Source organism: Mustela erminea, chromosome 11 (assembly GCF_009829155.1).
Source record: "Mustela erminea isolate mMusErm1 chromosome 11, mMusErm1.Pri, whole genome shotgun sequence".
Classification (NCBI taxonomy): domain Eukaryota; kingdom Metazoa; phylum Chordata; class Mammalia; order Carnivora; family Mustelidae; genus Mustela; species Mustela erminea.
In genome coordinates, this window is record NC_045624.1 from 57,631,321 (window position 1) to 57,646,366 (window position 15,046).

General features: G+C 39.5%; 1 protein-coding gene across 1 annotated transcript in view; it reads right to left on the minus strand.

The window, feature by feature from the left end:
* TSPAN13 (tetraspanin 13) overlaps positions 1-7,248 on the minus strand; it is a 33,171-nt gene extending 25,923 nt beyond the window's left edge. Inside the window, exon 1 of the mRNA XM_032304863.1 lies at positions 6,986-7,248. Within this exon, the coding sequence (XP_032160754.1) occupies positions 6,986-7,048 (63 nt within the window). The 5' untranslated portion in view covers positions 7,049-7,248. The remainder of the gene's footprint in view (positions 1-6,985) is intronic.
* Positions 7,249-15,046: the final 7,798 nt, after the last annotated feature.

The window sequence follows — 15,046 nt, forward strand, 5'->3', positions numbered from 1 at the left end:
CAGGGATATATAAAAGTAATGTCTACTTATTATTATTTTTTAACCCAATGTTAACTTTAATGTTTTAATATATTTGCCTGCCTCCTAGATTTGACTTTGAATAATTTTTTTTAAAGATTTTATTTACTTATTTAGAGAGACAGAGAGCATGAGGGCAGGGGGAGAAGAAGAGGGAGAAGAGAGAGAATCTCAAGCAAACTCTGTACTGAACCTGGAGCCCAACATAGGGCCTGACCTCCCGACCCTGAGATAACAGCCTGAGCCAAAACCGAAGGTCAGATGCTCAACTGACTGAGCCACCCAGGCACCCCGAATATTTAATCATTTCTGATTAAATATTACAATAATTTTTATCATTTTTATGAAGTTTTCATTAGGAATGTTTTCCAGTGGTGGAAAGGGAACAACCATTTCTGTAAAATCAATTCGAGGAGTATTTAGAGTGTATAGCTTTTACTATATACTCTACAGTTGTTTTTGTTTTTCTTTTTAAAGAAAATGCTACACACTGAAGGATCTAGCAAAGAGAAAGCTAAGATCCCCGCCAACAATGACAAAAAAAAAAAATGGTTAATGATCTAGCTGGGGTAAAAAGCAAACACAAAGCTATCTACGATATGGAAAGTTGGGATGGTCAGTGGCAAAGACAAAGTAAAACAAAATCTTACAATACTAACTCTCAGTTCTCACTGTAATTTAGAATTAGCTAGGAAAAAAATAATCACATGCCTTCACTTTCTCCACAGATCTGACTGAATTAATCTGGAGTGGCACTCAAGTAGTAAGATTCCCAAGTAAAAAGGTTAGGAAACAATGCCTTCTGACTGAGGAAATAAGAGGCTTTATTTGAGTAACTTTACAAAGACAGAGCAAGGTATTCTAGGCTGAGGGCAGAGGATCAGCAAAAACAGGCAACAAAGGGCATTTTGTGTGGGGAATTCTCTGTGGTGAAAAGATGTCCAGGGCTGCAGATGGGAGTGGCAGATGGTGAAAGATCTCGAAGGACACGTATGGAAATTGGGTTGATTCTCTAAGAATTTTCACCTATTATCACAAACAGGTTTGGATCATTTGTTTTACAGCGGTAACATAATCTGGAGCATAAATTCAGATGAAATGGAACACGAAAAAAGAGGCTCTAAACCTCACCTGCCATCACCAGTGGTGTGTGTGTGTGTGTGTGTATGTGTTTGAAGTGATAATGGCCCATTTTTAAACCCCTTAAAACTGTATGCAAATCAAGCCACCAAAATATTCAAACCTCACTTTTCAAATATGGGCTGAAATACAATTTTCCCAGAATGAATTGTTTCTTTCTTTGTAATGCCTCTTACACCATTAAACCTTATGAAAGTCAATAACCTTACTCTAAGTAGAGAAATGGCATAAATAGCACATTTTTGTTACCGTTTTTAAATCAAAAGGCTGGAAATTTTACAAACATACTTGGCAAAAAGGCAGACTATAAATATCAGCACAGCAACATCACATGAAAAGCTCAGGTTTTATAAACAGGGAATCATTTTTAAATAAAAAATGCAAGAAAATAACCAGGCACCACTTAAACATTTTAAATTCATTCAGTAGTTTGAGCGAGAACACGGAGAGAAATAACACAAACCTAAGCACACATGAAAGTATTAAACAAGAATAATTTGAAAAACGATGATCAGAATTTTGAAAAATAACAGTGTAATCATTTGAAAGAAACAGCAATGAATAGATTTTTCTTTGGCTAAAATATTAATGTTTCTCATTTATTTTGGAGTTAAGACTGAACAAAATTATAGTTTTCCAGCACTCTAATAACCAGAATGAGACTCAAAAAAATGTATAGGTAAATCATTTCATATTTTACTTACTATACCGCTGTCACTTTTTTTCTTATAACTAAAAGATTAATATTACAACTTTGCTGCCTCCACAGAGCCTGCTTGAGTCAACACCAGCTCTCATTAAGTGATAGAATTCCAATAGCTTAAAAAATCTTCATTATCACAAGCAGGTTTGTAATTCAGAAATTTAAAATAAACTTTTTCCTCTTGAAGCCGTAACAACTTAATTTTTTCTTTCTGTGGCACATCCAAAGCATTTATCCCCATTTTCCCATTTTATCCTAAAAACTCATAAGGGAAGGATGAAAAATATCATCACCAGTTTATAAATGGAAAAACTGAAGCTTGAATAAAGGAAGCTGTTTGGCCAAGATTAAATTCCAAGCAAGTTGTAGAGTTGATATTCAAACTTAAGTTTTCTTCCTGAACCCAATTCTTTCTCTTCCCATAGACTGCAGAGACTTTTTTTTTTTTACCTTTATGTATAGTATGTTTTATCTACTTTAAGACAATTCAGTTTCAGAGATATTAAAATGTAAATTCTTGTAAATCAGGGTCTATGAAAGGATATAAATCAGTATAATTTTTGATGCTGTATGGGAATTTTTCCCAAAGCAAGCAAAGTTATGGGGAAAAAAAAAAATCAAGGGGCATCTGGGTGGCTCAGTGGGTCAAAGCCTCTGCCTTCCACTCAGGTCATGATCCCAGGGTCCTGGGAGCGTGTCAGGCTCTCGAGAGCCTTCCCTTCCTCTCTCTCTGCCTGTCTCTCTGCCTACTTGTGATCTCTGTCAAATAAATAAATAAAATCTCAAAAAAAAAAAAATCAAGAAAACAAACTTGGAAAGAATTTAGAAGAATGAATATGGAAAAAGAAACCTCTGAAATGACCTTTCTCATTTTAAGATCAGGTACTTATGTTCTTTACATTCTCAATTAAAACTATTCATATATAGGGACGCCTGGGTGGCTCATTGGATTAAAGTCTCTGTCTTCGGAGGGTCCTGGGAGGGTCCTGGGATTGAGCCCCGCATCAGGCTCTCTGCTCAGCAGGGAGCCTGCTTCCTCCTTTCTCTCTCTCTGCCTGCCTCTCTGCCTACTTGTGATCTCTGTCAAATAAATAAATAAAATCTTTAAAAATAAACTATTCATATATATGAATATATATTATATATATATAATATTTAATACATATACTAAAAATCAGCAGTGCAACTCCTAAAAGTCTCTTCTTTGCTAAGGAAGCACAAGGACATAAATTATAAATCTTCTAAATGTTCACATATTTTAGAATAATACTTATTTCATATTCTTAAACTTCCCCACAAATCATAAGTACAATTTTAAAAAGTTGTTTGTCACTCTTTGTCAAAGAATTTTCAATCAGAAGTATTCTAAAACAAATTACTAAACATAAAATAGGCCATTTCCCAAAGTACTTTTCATTTGCATTTATGTCATAAGCAGTATGAAAAAGATTCATGCTATTTCTACATTTTCTCCCATTTCTTTATAACTTCATCACTACCCCGACTTCTCTAACCCACAAAGATGTCCCCTCATCCTGAATTTTAAGGTACCTCGAGTCAGTCATTCCCTCCTATCACACTTAATTTTCCCCTTCCATGAATCCTAACTAGATCCTGTTTTCACACAGTGGGGAGGTTTTTGTCTTTGTATGTGTTTATTACTTCCCACAGTTCTCAGCAGAGTATACACGGTAGGCAAATGTTTATTGACTGAATAAAGCTCCTGAGGTCATACAAAGAAAAGAGTAATTTAAAAAAAGGAAAAAAAAAAGAGGCTTCACAAAGCCATATTGATTTTAAGGCCCAGTTTGTTTCACTGGTGTCTTCCCAAACTGAGAACAGTACCTGTCATAAACAAATAAATATTTATTGAGTAAACAAACATTCAGTTTCTTGAAATACACTAAAGTTCTGAAGCCAGTTTTCTTCCTGCTAACACCATGAAGGTGCAAGGAAAGGAATTCTGCTTCTCCTCTTCGTACCGTATCTATAAATAGTTTATGTTCACTACACGAACTTATACAGTACTAGGGATCCTATGGATTAAAATGACCAAACCCAGGGAGCCTGGCTGGCTCAGTCGTTAAGCATCATCTCAGGTCATGATCCCAGGGTCCTGGGACCAAGCCCCACATTGGGCTCCCTGCTGGGTGGGAAGCCTGCTTCTCCCTCTCCCAGTGTTCCCTCTCTCGCTGCGTTTCTTTCTGTCAAATAAATAAAATATTTAAAATTAAATTAAATTAAATTACCAGGGGTGCCTGGGTGGTTCAGTGGGTTAAGCTTCTGCCTTCAGCTCAGGTCATGATCTTAGAGCCCCACATCAGGCTCTCCGCTCAACAGGAAGCCTAAGACCTGCCTCTCTGCCTATTTGTGATCTCACTCTCTCTCTGTCAAATAAATAAACAAAATCTTTAAAAATAAATGAATAAATAAAATAAAATGACCAAACCATAAATAAAAAGAATCAACTGCACCTTTGGCTAGTGATCAGAAGACCATGACAAGTTTGAGGGATGTTCCTTCAAGCTATTTGAGTGACATGCTTTCTGGTCCAACCATGAATTCGCTCTCATCTGAGGCTCATCTGCAGGCCACCTGAGCATGTGGACAGTCTGGCTCACCGAGTCCTAAGTTCCTCAAGAAAATGCTTCAACACAAAAGCAGGCCGTGGCCTTTACACCCGCCACTCCCATATGCAATTCTGGCTTTACTAACACTTTTAGAAATGACCTCAGACTCAATCCTTCAACTCTGAGCAATTTTAGAGGTAGTTATCCTGGTGAGATTGGAACCTATGAAAGGTCTACCTATTTGTACCTTAGAAGTATCTCCCAAGTCTTCAACTTCAGCCCTGCCCCCAACCACTTCACAATTCTCATCTTCAATTATAGAGGGAGAGAGGAGGGAAGATACATAATCTCAGTAAGAGTAGTGGCTCATTTTCGCCATCTGTTTAAGACCTGTTCCGACTTTTTTACCTTTCACTCACCCCCAATCTAAACTGCTCACCTTATTTAAGCTTGCTCACAATATATAAGAAGTACACATTAATTCATCTTAAGAAATATCATTTTTATCTAAAAAGTCTAGGATTTAAAAGGATGCTAACCATTTTACAGCCTTATAAATTTCTAATTAAGGTTTACTGCAACAGCTATTCAAATCAATAGAATACACTTTGAAGATCAGTAAGTTGAATTATCTATGTAAGTCTTAAAATGTTCTTTTAGAATCACCTTTCTCCTTGCTTTCCTAATACACAGTGAATACAACTAGAAGGGACATATCTCGAAAACAACTAGACTTAAAAATAACTTGCCTTTTAATATATACTGCACATTAATCTATATAAATCAACTGTATTATGTATATGTATATATATTGCACCTTAATTTCTATAGACGTTTCAGTCAAGTAAGCATGCAAAGCAGATCTTCCACTGTAAGCACACATTATAAGGCTAAATGTCTGGTGAGCAGAGGACTAAATCATGGGGTGGGAGCAAAAGTCAGGGCACAAAATGGTGAATTTGAAGTTCTAAGCAGGCCCTCCATGCTAATAAAAGAAAATACCTGGAGAAGTGGTCAGCACTTACTTAATAAACAATCAATATGATCAACATGCTTCAGGTAAGACAAAGGTGGATTTTGCTCGGAAACTTGACACACTCTCCAATTACAAGGAGATGAATCACCAGGTGTTTTACAATTCCCCTCCCCCATGCCTACTATCAGTGACCCAGCTGATTAGATTCCTACCAACTAGCCAGAAAAGCAGACTTTATTCCACCGTCTCACCTTCAAAGCTTAACAAGCATGTTCATATACAAAGGAACAGTAATGGTAAAATGATCCAGGCTTGCTCTTCTGTTGATGACCACAAGGCCTCTCCATTCCAAGGATGTAACCTAAGCTTGCACAGATGGCCTAGCTCTCTGCTAATGCAGGGGAGCTGGGTTTGTTTTCAGGGTGGGTGCTGCAAACCGCCAGGTGTATTTATAGAAGGGAGCAAGACTAGGATGGAGGGATGATGACAGAATAGGAAGTTTCTTCCACCTGGGAGAGAAGACTGTGGAAAGATCTGGATCCCACGGTCTAGGTTCTAGTCCTGACTTGCCAACTATGTAAACTTAGTGGGGGGGGGGGCACCTTTTTGGTCTACTATCTTAAGTATAAAATGTAGACAATGCCCCTTGCCTTGGATGGCTTTCAGAACGAGGAATGAAATCCTGGGATGTAGTAAGCAATGGATAAGCGTCAACCTGCTCCCCCATTCTCTTGTTCGCCCAGAACTGCGCCTCAAAAATCATAGAGATAGACTGCCCCTTTAAACCAAAAGGCCCAAGCTTGTTAGGAAAAAAGAAAGAAAGAAAGAAATGACGGGTGGAGGCTTGCTTACTTACTGGAGGATCTCGCTTAAAATGGAGTTAGGATATTAATAAGATGGGAGACCACATGGAAAAAGCATTCAGTATGAGCAAACTAACAAGAAAAAAAAAAAAAAAGAAGAAGAAGAAGAAGAAAAAGAGGGGGAAAAAAAAAAGAAAAGAAAAGAAAGCCCTTTATGTAAGCACGAAACAAACTTCGGAAGCTGCGGATATCCTGTAAACCTACTCGGTGACCTCAATTCAAATCACAAGACCACGCAGAGCTAACCAAAATGCTCACTATCCATATGCCGCCTTGTCAGTTTCAGACCACGCTATTTTTGCAAAACTGTCCTCAAACCTGAGGCGGCTCTCCCGCCTCCAAATCCGCCCCAGATGGGTCTGGAAGCCAGGAGGGAGTATCAGAAGGAACAGCGATGGGAAAGTGGGAAGGTCTGGTCAAATGACTGAAAAACAAGGCGGTGGGTGAGGGGGCGGGGTAGAGCAATGTGGCAGCGCCGTGGCCAGTGAGCCAGAAAGACGACGGCTTCACAATGAAGGAAAGGAAGAGACTGCGACAAGCGCCGGCTCCTGGTCTCCGGCGGGCACTGATGGGGAGGCCAGCGGCGCGCAGAGCGTGGGAAGACGGGAACCGGGAGCGGAATGAAGTCAGAGTCGCTGGTCAGGCAGGAAAACCAAGGAGGAACCGAGCAGGTGCAAAGCCCCCGGGAGGGGTGGACCGGGCTCAGGGTACTCACTGTGTAGAGCAGGTTCAGCGCACACAGGCAGTTCTTGGAACACGCGAAGCCCCCGCAAACCATCTTGGAGCCTGTGGTTCCCGCAACGGCAGGTAGACGTGGCTCGGGCGGAGCCTCCGGGACAGCCTCTTTGTCCTTGCCTTTGGGGCCTGGCCGAGGCCGGGGTGGGGGGCCCTGGGCTGGGGCTGCAGTGCGCTGCGCGCCCGCCGCGGCTCGAACCCGCTCTGGAACCTGCGGCCGCCGCAGCTGGAGCCGGAGCCCGAGCCCCGCCCAGCCCCCCCGCCTCGCCCCGCACGCTGATTGGCCGCCGGCAGGGAACAAAGGTAGAAATATGCAAATAAATGCGCTCCGCCAGCCGGCAGCGGGGAGGGGCGGGGCGGCCCGGGGGCGAGGGGGAGGGGGCGGAGGCCGTAAGGGACCTAGCTCCCGGCCAGAGCTTGTGACCGCCGCCTCGCTGTCGTTTCCTGGGGAGCAGGTGAGAAGAAGAGGGCGGGGCCCGACGGAGATCCACGCTGGCAGGGCAGAATATGACAGCACCTCTCGGTTCTTGGCCCTGGTGGATGACGTGGCACCATTTTGAATGAGATTTGAAAATTAAGCACCTAGCCTTGTTTGAATGAATAGGTGGAGAAATAAATTAATGAATGTGAAAGATTTAAAAGAGACAACACAGTGAGGGAAAATAAAAAGAAGAAAATAAGTGAAAAAATAAAAGGAGAGAATGAAATCTCTGCTACTCTTAGGAAATAGGTAAAGTACATGGCCTATAAATGTGAGGACTCCTGTCAGGTCAAAATTTTTTCTACAAGGATTTGCAAAATACTAGTAACTATGAATATGTGCATGCCAGAGAAAATCAGGAGAGGTAATTTTTGTCTTTCAATCTTGAATTTCAATAAGCTTTTCTTTTTTCACAAATAAGGATTGTGCAAATTTTTTTTAAATGATAGAGTCTTCACGTCAGTCTTTGCATTGGCACTATTGAGTGTCTACTCTGGAAATACATCTTGTATTCTCAGATCCCTCACCTATAGATTGAGTTATTATGTTAAGCACTTTTTGCACAGTGCCTGGCACAAAGTAAGTGCTCAATGCATGTCAGCTAGTATTTGTAGATCTAACAGTTTTTAATACCTGCTGTGTTCCAGGCAGTAACTCTGCCAATAAAGGCTTGGTTGTTTCCTAGTACCTTCTCCCAAAAAAGGTTCCTTTTATATAAAGAAATGTTCAGATACTTATGTGGAGCCTAAGGGTTCATGTTGAGTAAATTATGTGAAAGCAAATGCTAAATATATGTTAAATAGAACATTGCAGCTGATCAAAATAGTGTTCATGTAGTTTTCTGCTCCCGCTTCTAAGCTCTCTTTACCTCTCCAAACCCTACCACACCAAGAAGGTTTCACTGATTCTTTAGCTTTTGTATTCCACATTAACCTTTTGTAGACACTCAGAACTATTCCAAAAATTACTCTGGAAAATGACCTTCCAACTCAAACAATACAGTGCTGCCCAGCTTTCCTTTCTAAAAGCCAGAGACTTATTAAAGAGGAATTAGCAGGAAGATCTATTTTTCCTCTTCTCATTGCTGGATGCTGCCAATACTGCTACCACTTCATTGCTCCCCCAACCATGGCAACTCTTCTTTGACTTCTTCGTAATACCCTCTCCTATCTCCGTGTGGGTTGAGTCTTTAATTTATCTCAGAGAAATGCTACCAATATGTTGGTCAGGGTCCAGTGGAAGGATAGAGCTCATTCAAATATCATAATTAAAAAGTTTAATAAAGAAGCTATTTTTAAAAGTGTGGACAAGTTTAAAGGAAGCCAATAAAGAATAGTGGAACAGTTTAGATCTAGCAAGAATGCGTAATTGCCACTTCCCTTAAGTCTGACCAGCAATTTAGGAAACAGTTACAAAAGTCAAGCAAGAGCTGTAGCTGTAGAAGCATTGTCAGATAAGAGTTATGGGCTTTAATAGAGAAAACCAAGGAACTACTGCAAATTGGAAACAAAAATGAATACAATGGGTTTCTTTTTAGGATTTATAAAAGACCATTTAATCCCATACTAACAACAATGAGCCAAAAACACTACAAATTCAGTTTACCAAAAAAAAAAAAAAAAAAAAAAAAAAAAAAAGTCTATCAGAAAACTGAAGATCCAAAGACACCTAAAAGAACTTAAATCCAGGAGGAAATAAGACATTTTTAGGAAGAAGAGTTCACAGCTGCTTTTATCTTGTGTGGATTGGTTGCAGAAAGAACACTACATCAAATGAGAGACAAAGAATGACTAGCTGATCATTTAACCATCTTTTAATCTCCCCAAGTCAACTATGACAGTTCCAGGAGGCCCCAGCCACAGAGTGAGTCTACAACTACTTGCCAGCTTTAACTTATAAACCTTCACTTAGTACAAGGGTTACATGTTTCAAAGTCTGTGGTCGGAGAAGAGTGCTCTTTCCCCAGCTATCTCAAGGTTAACATATCTCCCTCCCCCAACCCAAAAAAGTGATTAACAACTGGGGTAAGGATGGGAAAGATGAGAAAGACCCCTACAGAACAATATGGGTCTTTAACTAATACAAGGCATTGGCTGCTGAAGACTAAGGGAGCAGCAGAAGAGAAAAATCCCTCTATGGTACATTGTTACAGCCCTCCAGACATGAGCTAGAACAGTAGGATAAGGAGAGACCTCACAAGGACATGAATGAAAACCAAGAACATGACTGGAGAACAAAGACCACTCTCCAGCAAACAAAATGGTAACAGATAGGTTGTAAAGCACAGAGACCTTCCAGGGGTCAGAAAGCTGGTGACTGGGTATAAAGTAAAAAAGCTCTCTACACAGACCTCCTTTCTGTAGGAAAAAAGTCTTGATCATTCCCTCAAAAATATTTGAAGCCAATGCTGATTGAATCTAATTAAACCTCTAACAAATTCTGACCCCTCCCAACTATAGTTTAGACCGAGTTAAGCACCCAGTATAGCAACCTGATAGAATAAGGCATGTACCATTTTCTGGAACTAAATATTACTTAATTTATTCTCAATAGTTCTTTTATACATACTATCTGACACATAATAAAAAATTATGAAGGTTGTGGATGATTAAAAACTTGGGGCTTAAGGTCAAAAGAAGAAATGGCAAATAGAACCAGACCCAGAGATGATCCTGATGTTAGAATTATCAGACAGGTACCGAAAACTCAATATGACAAATGTGTTAAAGAATTCCATGAAAAACAAGTAGGAACATATGGGGAATTTTGAAAATCAAGATTGTTGGAAAAAATTTTAAATGAAATGAGAGATACACTCTGAAAAAATTTTTAAATGTGATTTAAGCAAACTGAATAAAACAGACAGAAAAAACAAATTGCTCAAACTAAAACACAAAGATAAAAAGAGTCCCCCCCCCAAAAAAAAATGCACCAGGGCCTCTGATATTTGTGGGACAAGATCGAGTAGTGTGTGTGTGCAGAAGACAAAAAAAATCAGAGAGAAGACATATATAAAGAGAATAATGGTTAGGAATCTTCCAAACTTAGAACTATCAACCCATGATCCAAAAATGGTCATTTCCACCATCCCCTACTGAGCAGAGGAACATAAGCCTGCCCAGATTCAACAAGAGGGGAACACAGACTCCACCTATTATGGGAGGATTGCAAGGTCACATTATAGAGGAGCACATATATGGGAAAAACTTCAGTGTATCTTTGGAAAATAAAATCTGCCTCAAGTAATGTCCTTTTTCCATATTATGCCTCCAAACTGCCCCTTTGTTGACAAATTTCCCCCTCTTTTTAGAGAGAGAGAGTGAGAGAGTGCAAAAGCAGATGATGGGGGAGGGGCAGAGAGAGAATCTAGCAGGCTCCATGTCCAGCATGGATTCCAACACGGGACTCAACCTCAAGACCTTAACATCATGACTGGAGCCAAAACCAAGAGTCAGATGATTAACCAGCTGAGCCACCCTACAAATTACCTTTGTTTATATGAGGAAAAAGAACAGGACATTAGACTGTAGTTCTCAGAGAGTTTCAATGGAGACAAAGCTAAGAGACTACATTTTATTCAATGGAAGAGGAAGTTTTATGTTTATATAATAAATTTATCTTTGACCATAAAATCAATAGAATGGATAACTGAAATTTCTTTTCGTTTTTATTTTTTAAGATTTTATTTATTTATTTGTCAAAGAGAGAGAAAGAGAGAACAAGAGAATGAGCACAAGCACAGAAAACAACAGGCAGAGGCAGAACCAGGCTTCCTGCTAAGCAAGGAACCAGATGCAGGACTCCATCCCAGGACCCTGGGATCAGGACCTGAGCTGAAGGGAGAAGCTTAAAAGACTGAGCCACCCAGGTGTCTCTGAAATTTATTTCCTTTAAAAATTGGGTCTCCTAAAGGGGAACCCTCCTACACTGTTGGTGGGAATGCAAGCTGGGGCAGCCACTGTGGAAAACAGCATGGAGGTTCCTCAAAAAGTTGAAAATAGAGCTAACTTATGACCCAGCAATTGCACTACTGGGTATTTACCCTAAAGATAGAAACATAGTGATCCGAAGGGGCACGTACACCCAAATGTTTATAGCAGCAATGTCCACAATAGCCAAACTATGGAAAGAACCTAGATGTCCATCAACAGATGAATGGATAAAGAAGATGTGGTATATATACACAATGGAATACTATGCAGCCATCAAAAGAAATGAAATCTTGCCATTTGCAATGATGTGGATGGAACTAGAGGGTATTATGCTTAGTGAAATAAGTCAATCAGAGAAAGACAATTATCATATAATCTCCCTGATATGAGGAAGCTGAGAGGCAATTTGGGGGATTTGGGGAGTAGGAAAGGAATAAATGAAACAAGATGGGATCAGGAGGGAGACAAACCATAAGAGACTCTTAATCTCACAAAACAAACTGATGGTTGCTGGGGGGAGTGGGGTAGGGAGAGGGTGGTTCGATTATGGACACTGGGGAAGGTATGCGCTACAGTGAATGCTGTGAAGTGTGTAAACCTGGCAATTCACAGACCTGTACCCCTGGGGCTAATAATATATTATATGTTAATAAAAAAATTAAAAATTAAAAAAAATTGGGCCTCCTAAGCAAACCATTTTTAATAATGTTTAAGTGGGAATAAGTGGGATGCCTGGGTGACTCAGTCAGCTGGGCATCTGCCTTCAAACTCAGGTCAGGATCCCAGGATCCTGGGATCAAGTCCCATATCGGGGCTCCTTGCTCAGCAGGGAGCTTGCTTCTCCCTCTGTCTGCTCTGCCTGCTACTTCCCCTGCTTGTGCTGTTTCTCTCTCTCTCTCTCTCTGACAAATAAATTTTTAAAAATCTTTAAAAATATATAAAATAAATGGGAGTAAGAAAGATAAACTAAATTTAATCTAATCAGTTTTACATGTAATTTATTGGTTCTTAAATAAGTCTTTAATATGAAATGAATTGTTAACAATTGAGGAGATTGGTTCCCTCTTCTTCTCCTACTCCTTTGTTTTATTTTTATTATTTTGTTTATTTATTTATTTATTTTGAGCCAGGGAAACAGCATTCTTATGTTCTTGTGCATTGGTCCAGATCCTCGGAGAGGCAGACACCAAGATTGGACTCTTCCAGTGCAAGAGATTTATTGGAAGACACATCTGTGAGCTTTCCTAGGAGCTACAGGAAGTTGGGAGCACTAGAAGAACATAATGGAGGTCTGAACTCTGTGAAGTAGAGAAGGAAGGAAGGAGAGAGGGAGGCAGAGGGGGAAGAAGAAAAAAGAAGAAGGAGGGAGAAAAGGAGATACAAACTTCAGGGCAGTTTTAAGATTTGGCAAGGCCAGAAGAGAGCCAAAGTCAGGTCTCCAAAAAATCTAGCATACTCCCCTGGAATGCAGTTGCCTCAGTATCCCTACCACACTTATTGGCTGGAAACATCGGCACAAATGCAAGGATGGATATCAGAATATAAAATTGAGACTAGCTTCAATTATGCTCTTCATAACAGGTCTGAGAGCTGCTTTTTCTTGAAAAATAATTCTAACTATATTTTGCCCTTATGTCCTAAAAATATTTCTGTGGTCACACTTCAAACCATCTTTTAATTTTTCAGTCCTTATCATTTTATCAGGGAAGTAAATTCTCTAAGTTCTTCTGGGTAATCCATTTCAGGTTTTTTTTTTTTAATTTTTTTTTTATTTTTTTTTAAAGATTTTATTTATTTATTTGACAGAGAGAGATCACAAGTAGATGGAGAGGCAGGCAGAGAGAGAGAGGGGGAAGCAGGCTCCCCGCTGAGCAGAGAGCCCGATGCGGGACCCGATCCCAGGACCCTGAGATCATGACCTGAGCCTAAGGCAGCGGTTTAAACCACTGAGCCACCCAGGCGCCCCCCCATTTCAGGTTTTAAAAAACATTTTAAAACTCTTCATGGGGGTGCCTGGCTGGCTCTATCAGTAGATCATGTGACTCTTGATCTTGGGGTCATGAGTTGGAGCCCCGCACTGAGCATAGAATTTACCTAAAAAAAAAAAGCTGTTAAAAATTTTTTTAATAAAAACTCTTCATGCTTTAGATTGAGCTTGACATTGTCTTGAAATTTTTATTGTTTTTTTGCCATTCAAGTTTAAGGTCAACATTTTTTAAAATAATTCAATGCAAGGACTTCATTGTGTTCAATAATTTTTTTTTTTAAGATTTATTTATTTGACAGAGAGAGAGAGAGAGAGAGAGTGAGCACAAGCAAGGGGAACTGCAGGCAGAGGGAAAGGGAAGAAGCAGGCTTCCTGTGGAGCAGAGAGTCTGATGTGAGGCTTGATCCCAGAACTCTGGGATCATGAACTGAGCCGAAGGCAGCCGCTTAACTGACTAAGCCACCCAGGCACCCCATGCTTAATAAATCGTGTGTGTGTGTGTGTGTGTGTGTGTGTGTGTGTGTTTTCAATAAATCTTAAGCAAAATAATTCCTAAGCTTTGGTACAGCATTGTTAACTGCTCTACCAAAAGACTTCCTGGACTTCTCAGAAATATGAACATGAAATTAGATAAACATGAAATTGTTCATACGCATTTTATAGTCACAAAAAATATCTGTGATACAGATCATTTTAAATCACTTCAACTGCAGTACACTTTGCTATGCTAAACCTGAAATCATTATTAAATAAATCAAATGCCAATTGTTAAAATATCTGTCAATGATTTTAACTAAAATTGATCCAGCTAAATGATTTCTAATGCCCGATAGATTTTTTTTCTATTAAAAATTTTTTTTTGTCCCTTATTCCTCTGATATTCTACTATCTCCAGGACAAAAAAGAAAGAACTGTAGAATCTTTCCTTTGAAATGATTTGTAATCTTTTGGTTTCAGTGAAGCATAAGAAATGAGTTTCTTGGCCAAAAAAAAGACAAAGAAACTGATCAGTAGCTGCTTCTCTCCTTCCGACTCTATCTCTTCCGCTGTTTTCTCTGTGTTATCCTTTTTGATGTTATGCCAGACTTCAGCGATTGAAAGCGACATATTCTTCCATCCTACAATAATATTGTCTCCCTTTTGCTATGCAGGATGTTTCATTATTGATGCCAAAGGATTTTAAATAATAGTTCATTTACAGGAAACTTTTTCTTCCAACCACAAATTAAACTTGAAGGTTTTTTTGTTTTATTCTGTTTTTGCTTTTACCAACTTCTTTTTTTTCCCCCTCCCCTGTGTTGTCAACGGGACTAAAAGTATGCACCTATAGGACCATTTTGTCATATGCTATGGCACTAAAATCTCAATTTTGAAGTTTTGCAACTATTTTTAGTAGTAGATTCAGCTATGATAGCACTGCATGCAATTCCAGGCACTAATGGGCAAATCTAGCTTGATGGCCATACAAATCCAACCAGACCACTGATCAGCTGCCTCAAATGAGGGGAGACAATCAGCTTTCAGGAGGAGATAATCTGCTCACTCCTTGCCTCTGTTTTCTCCACATCCTCCCTTCCAAATTTTTTTTCATATGCTGCATTAATGAAGTACCAATGAGAGTACAATTTGAAATGAATTGAT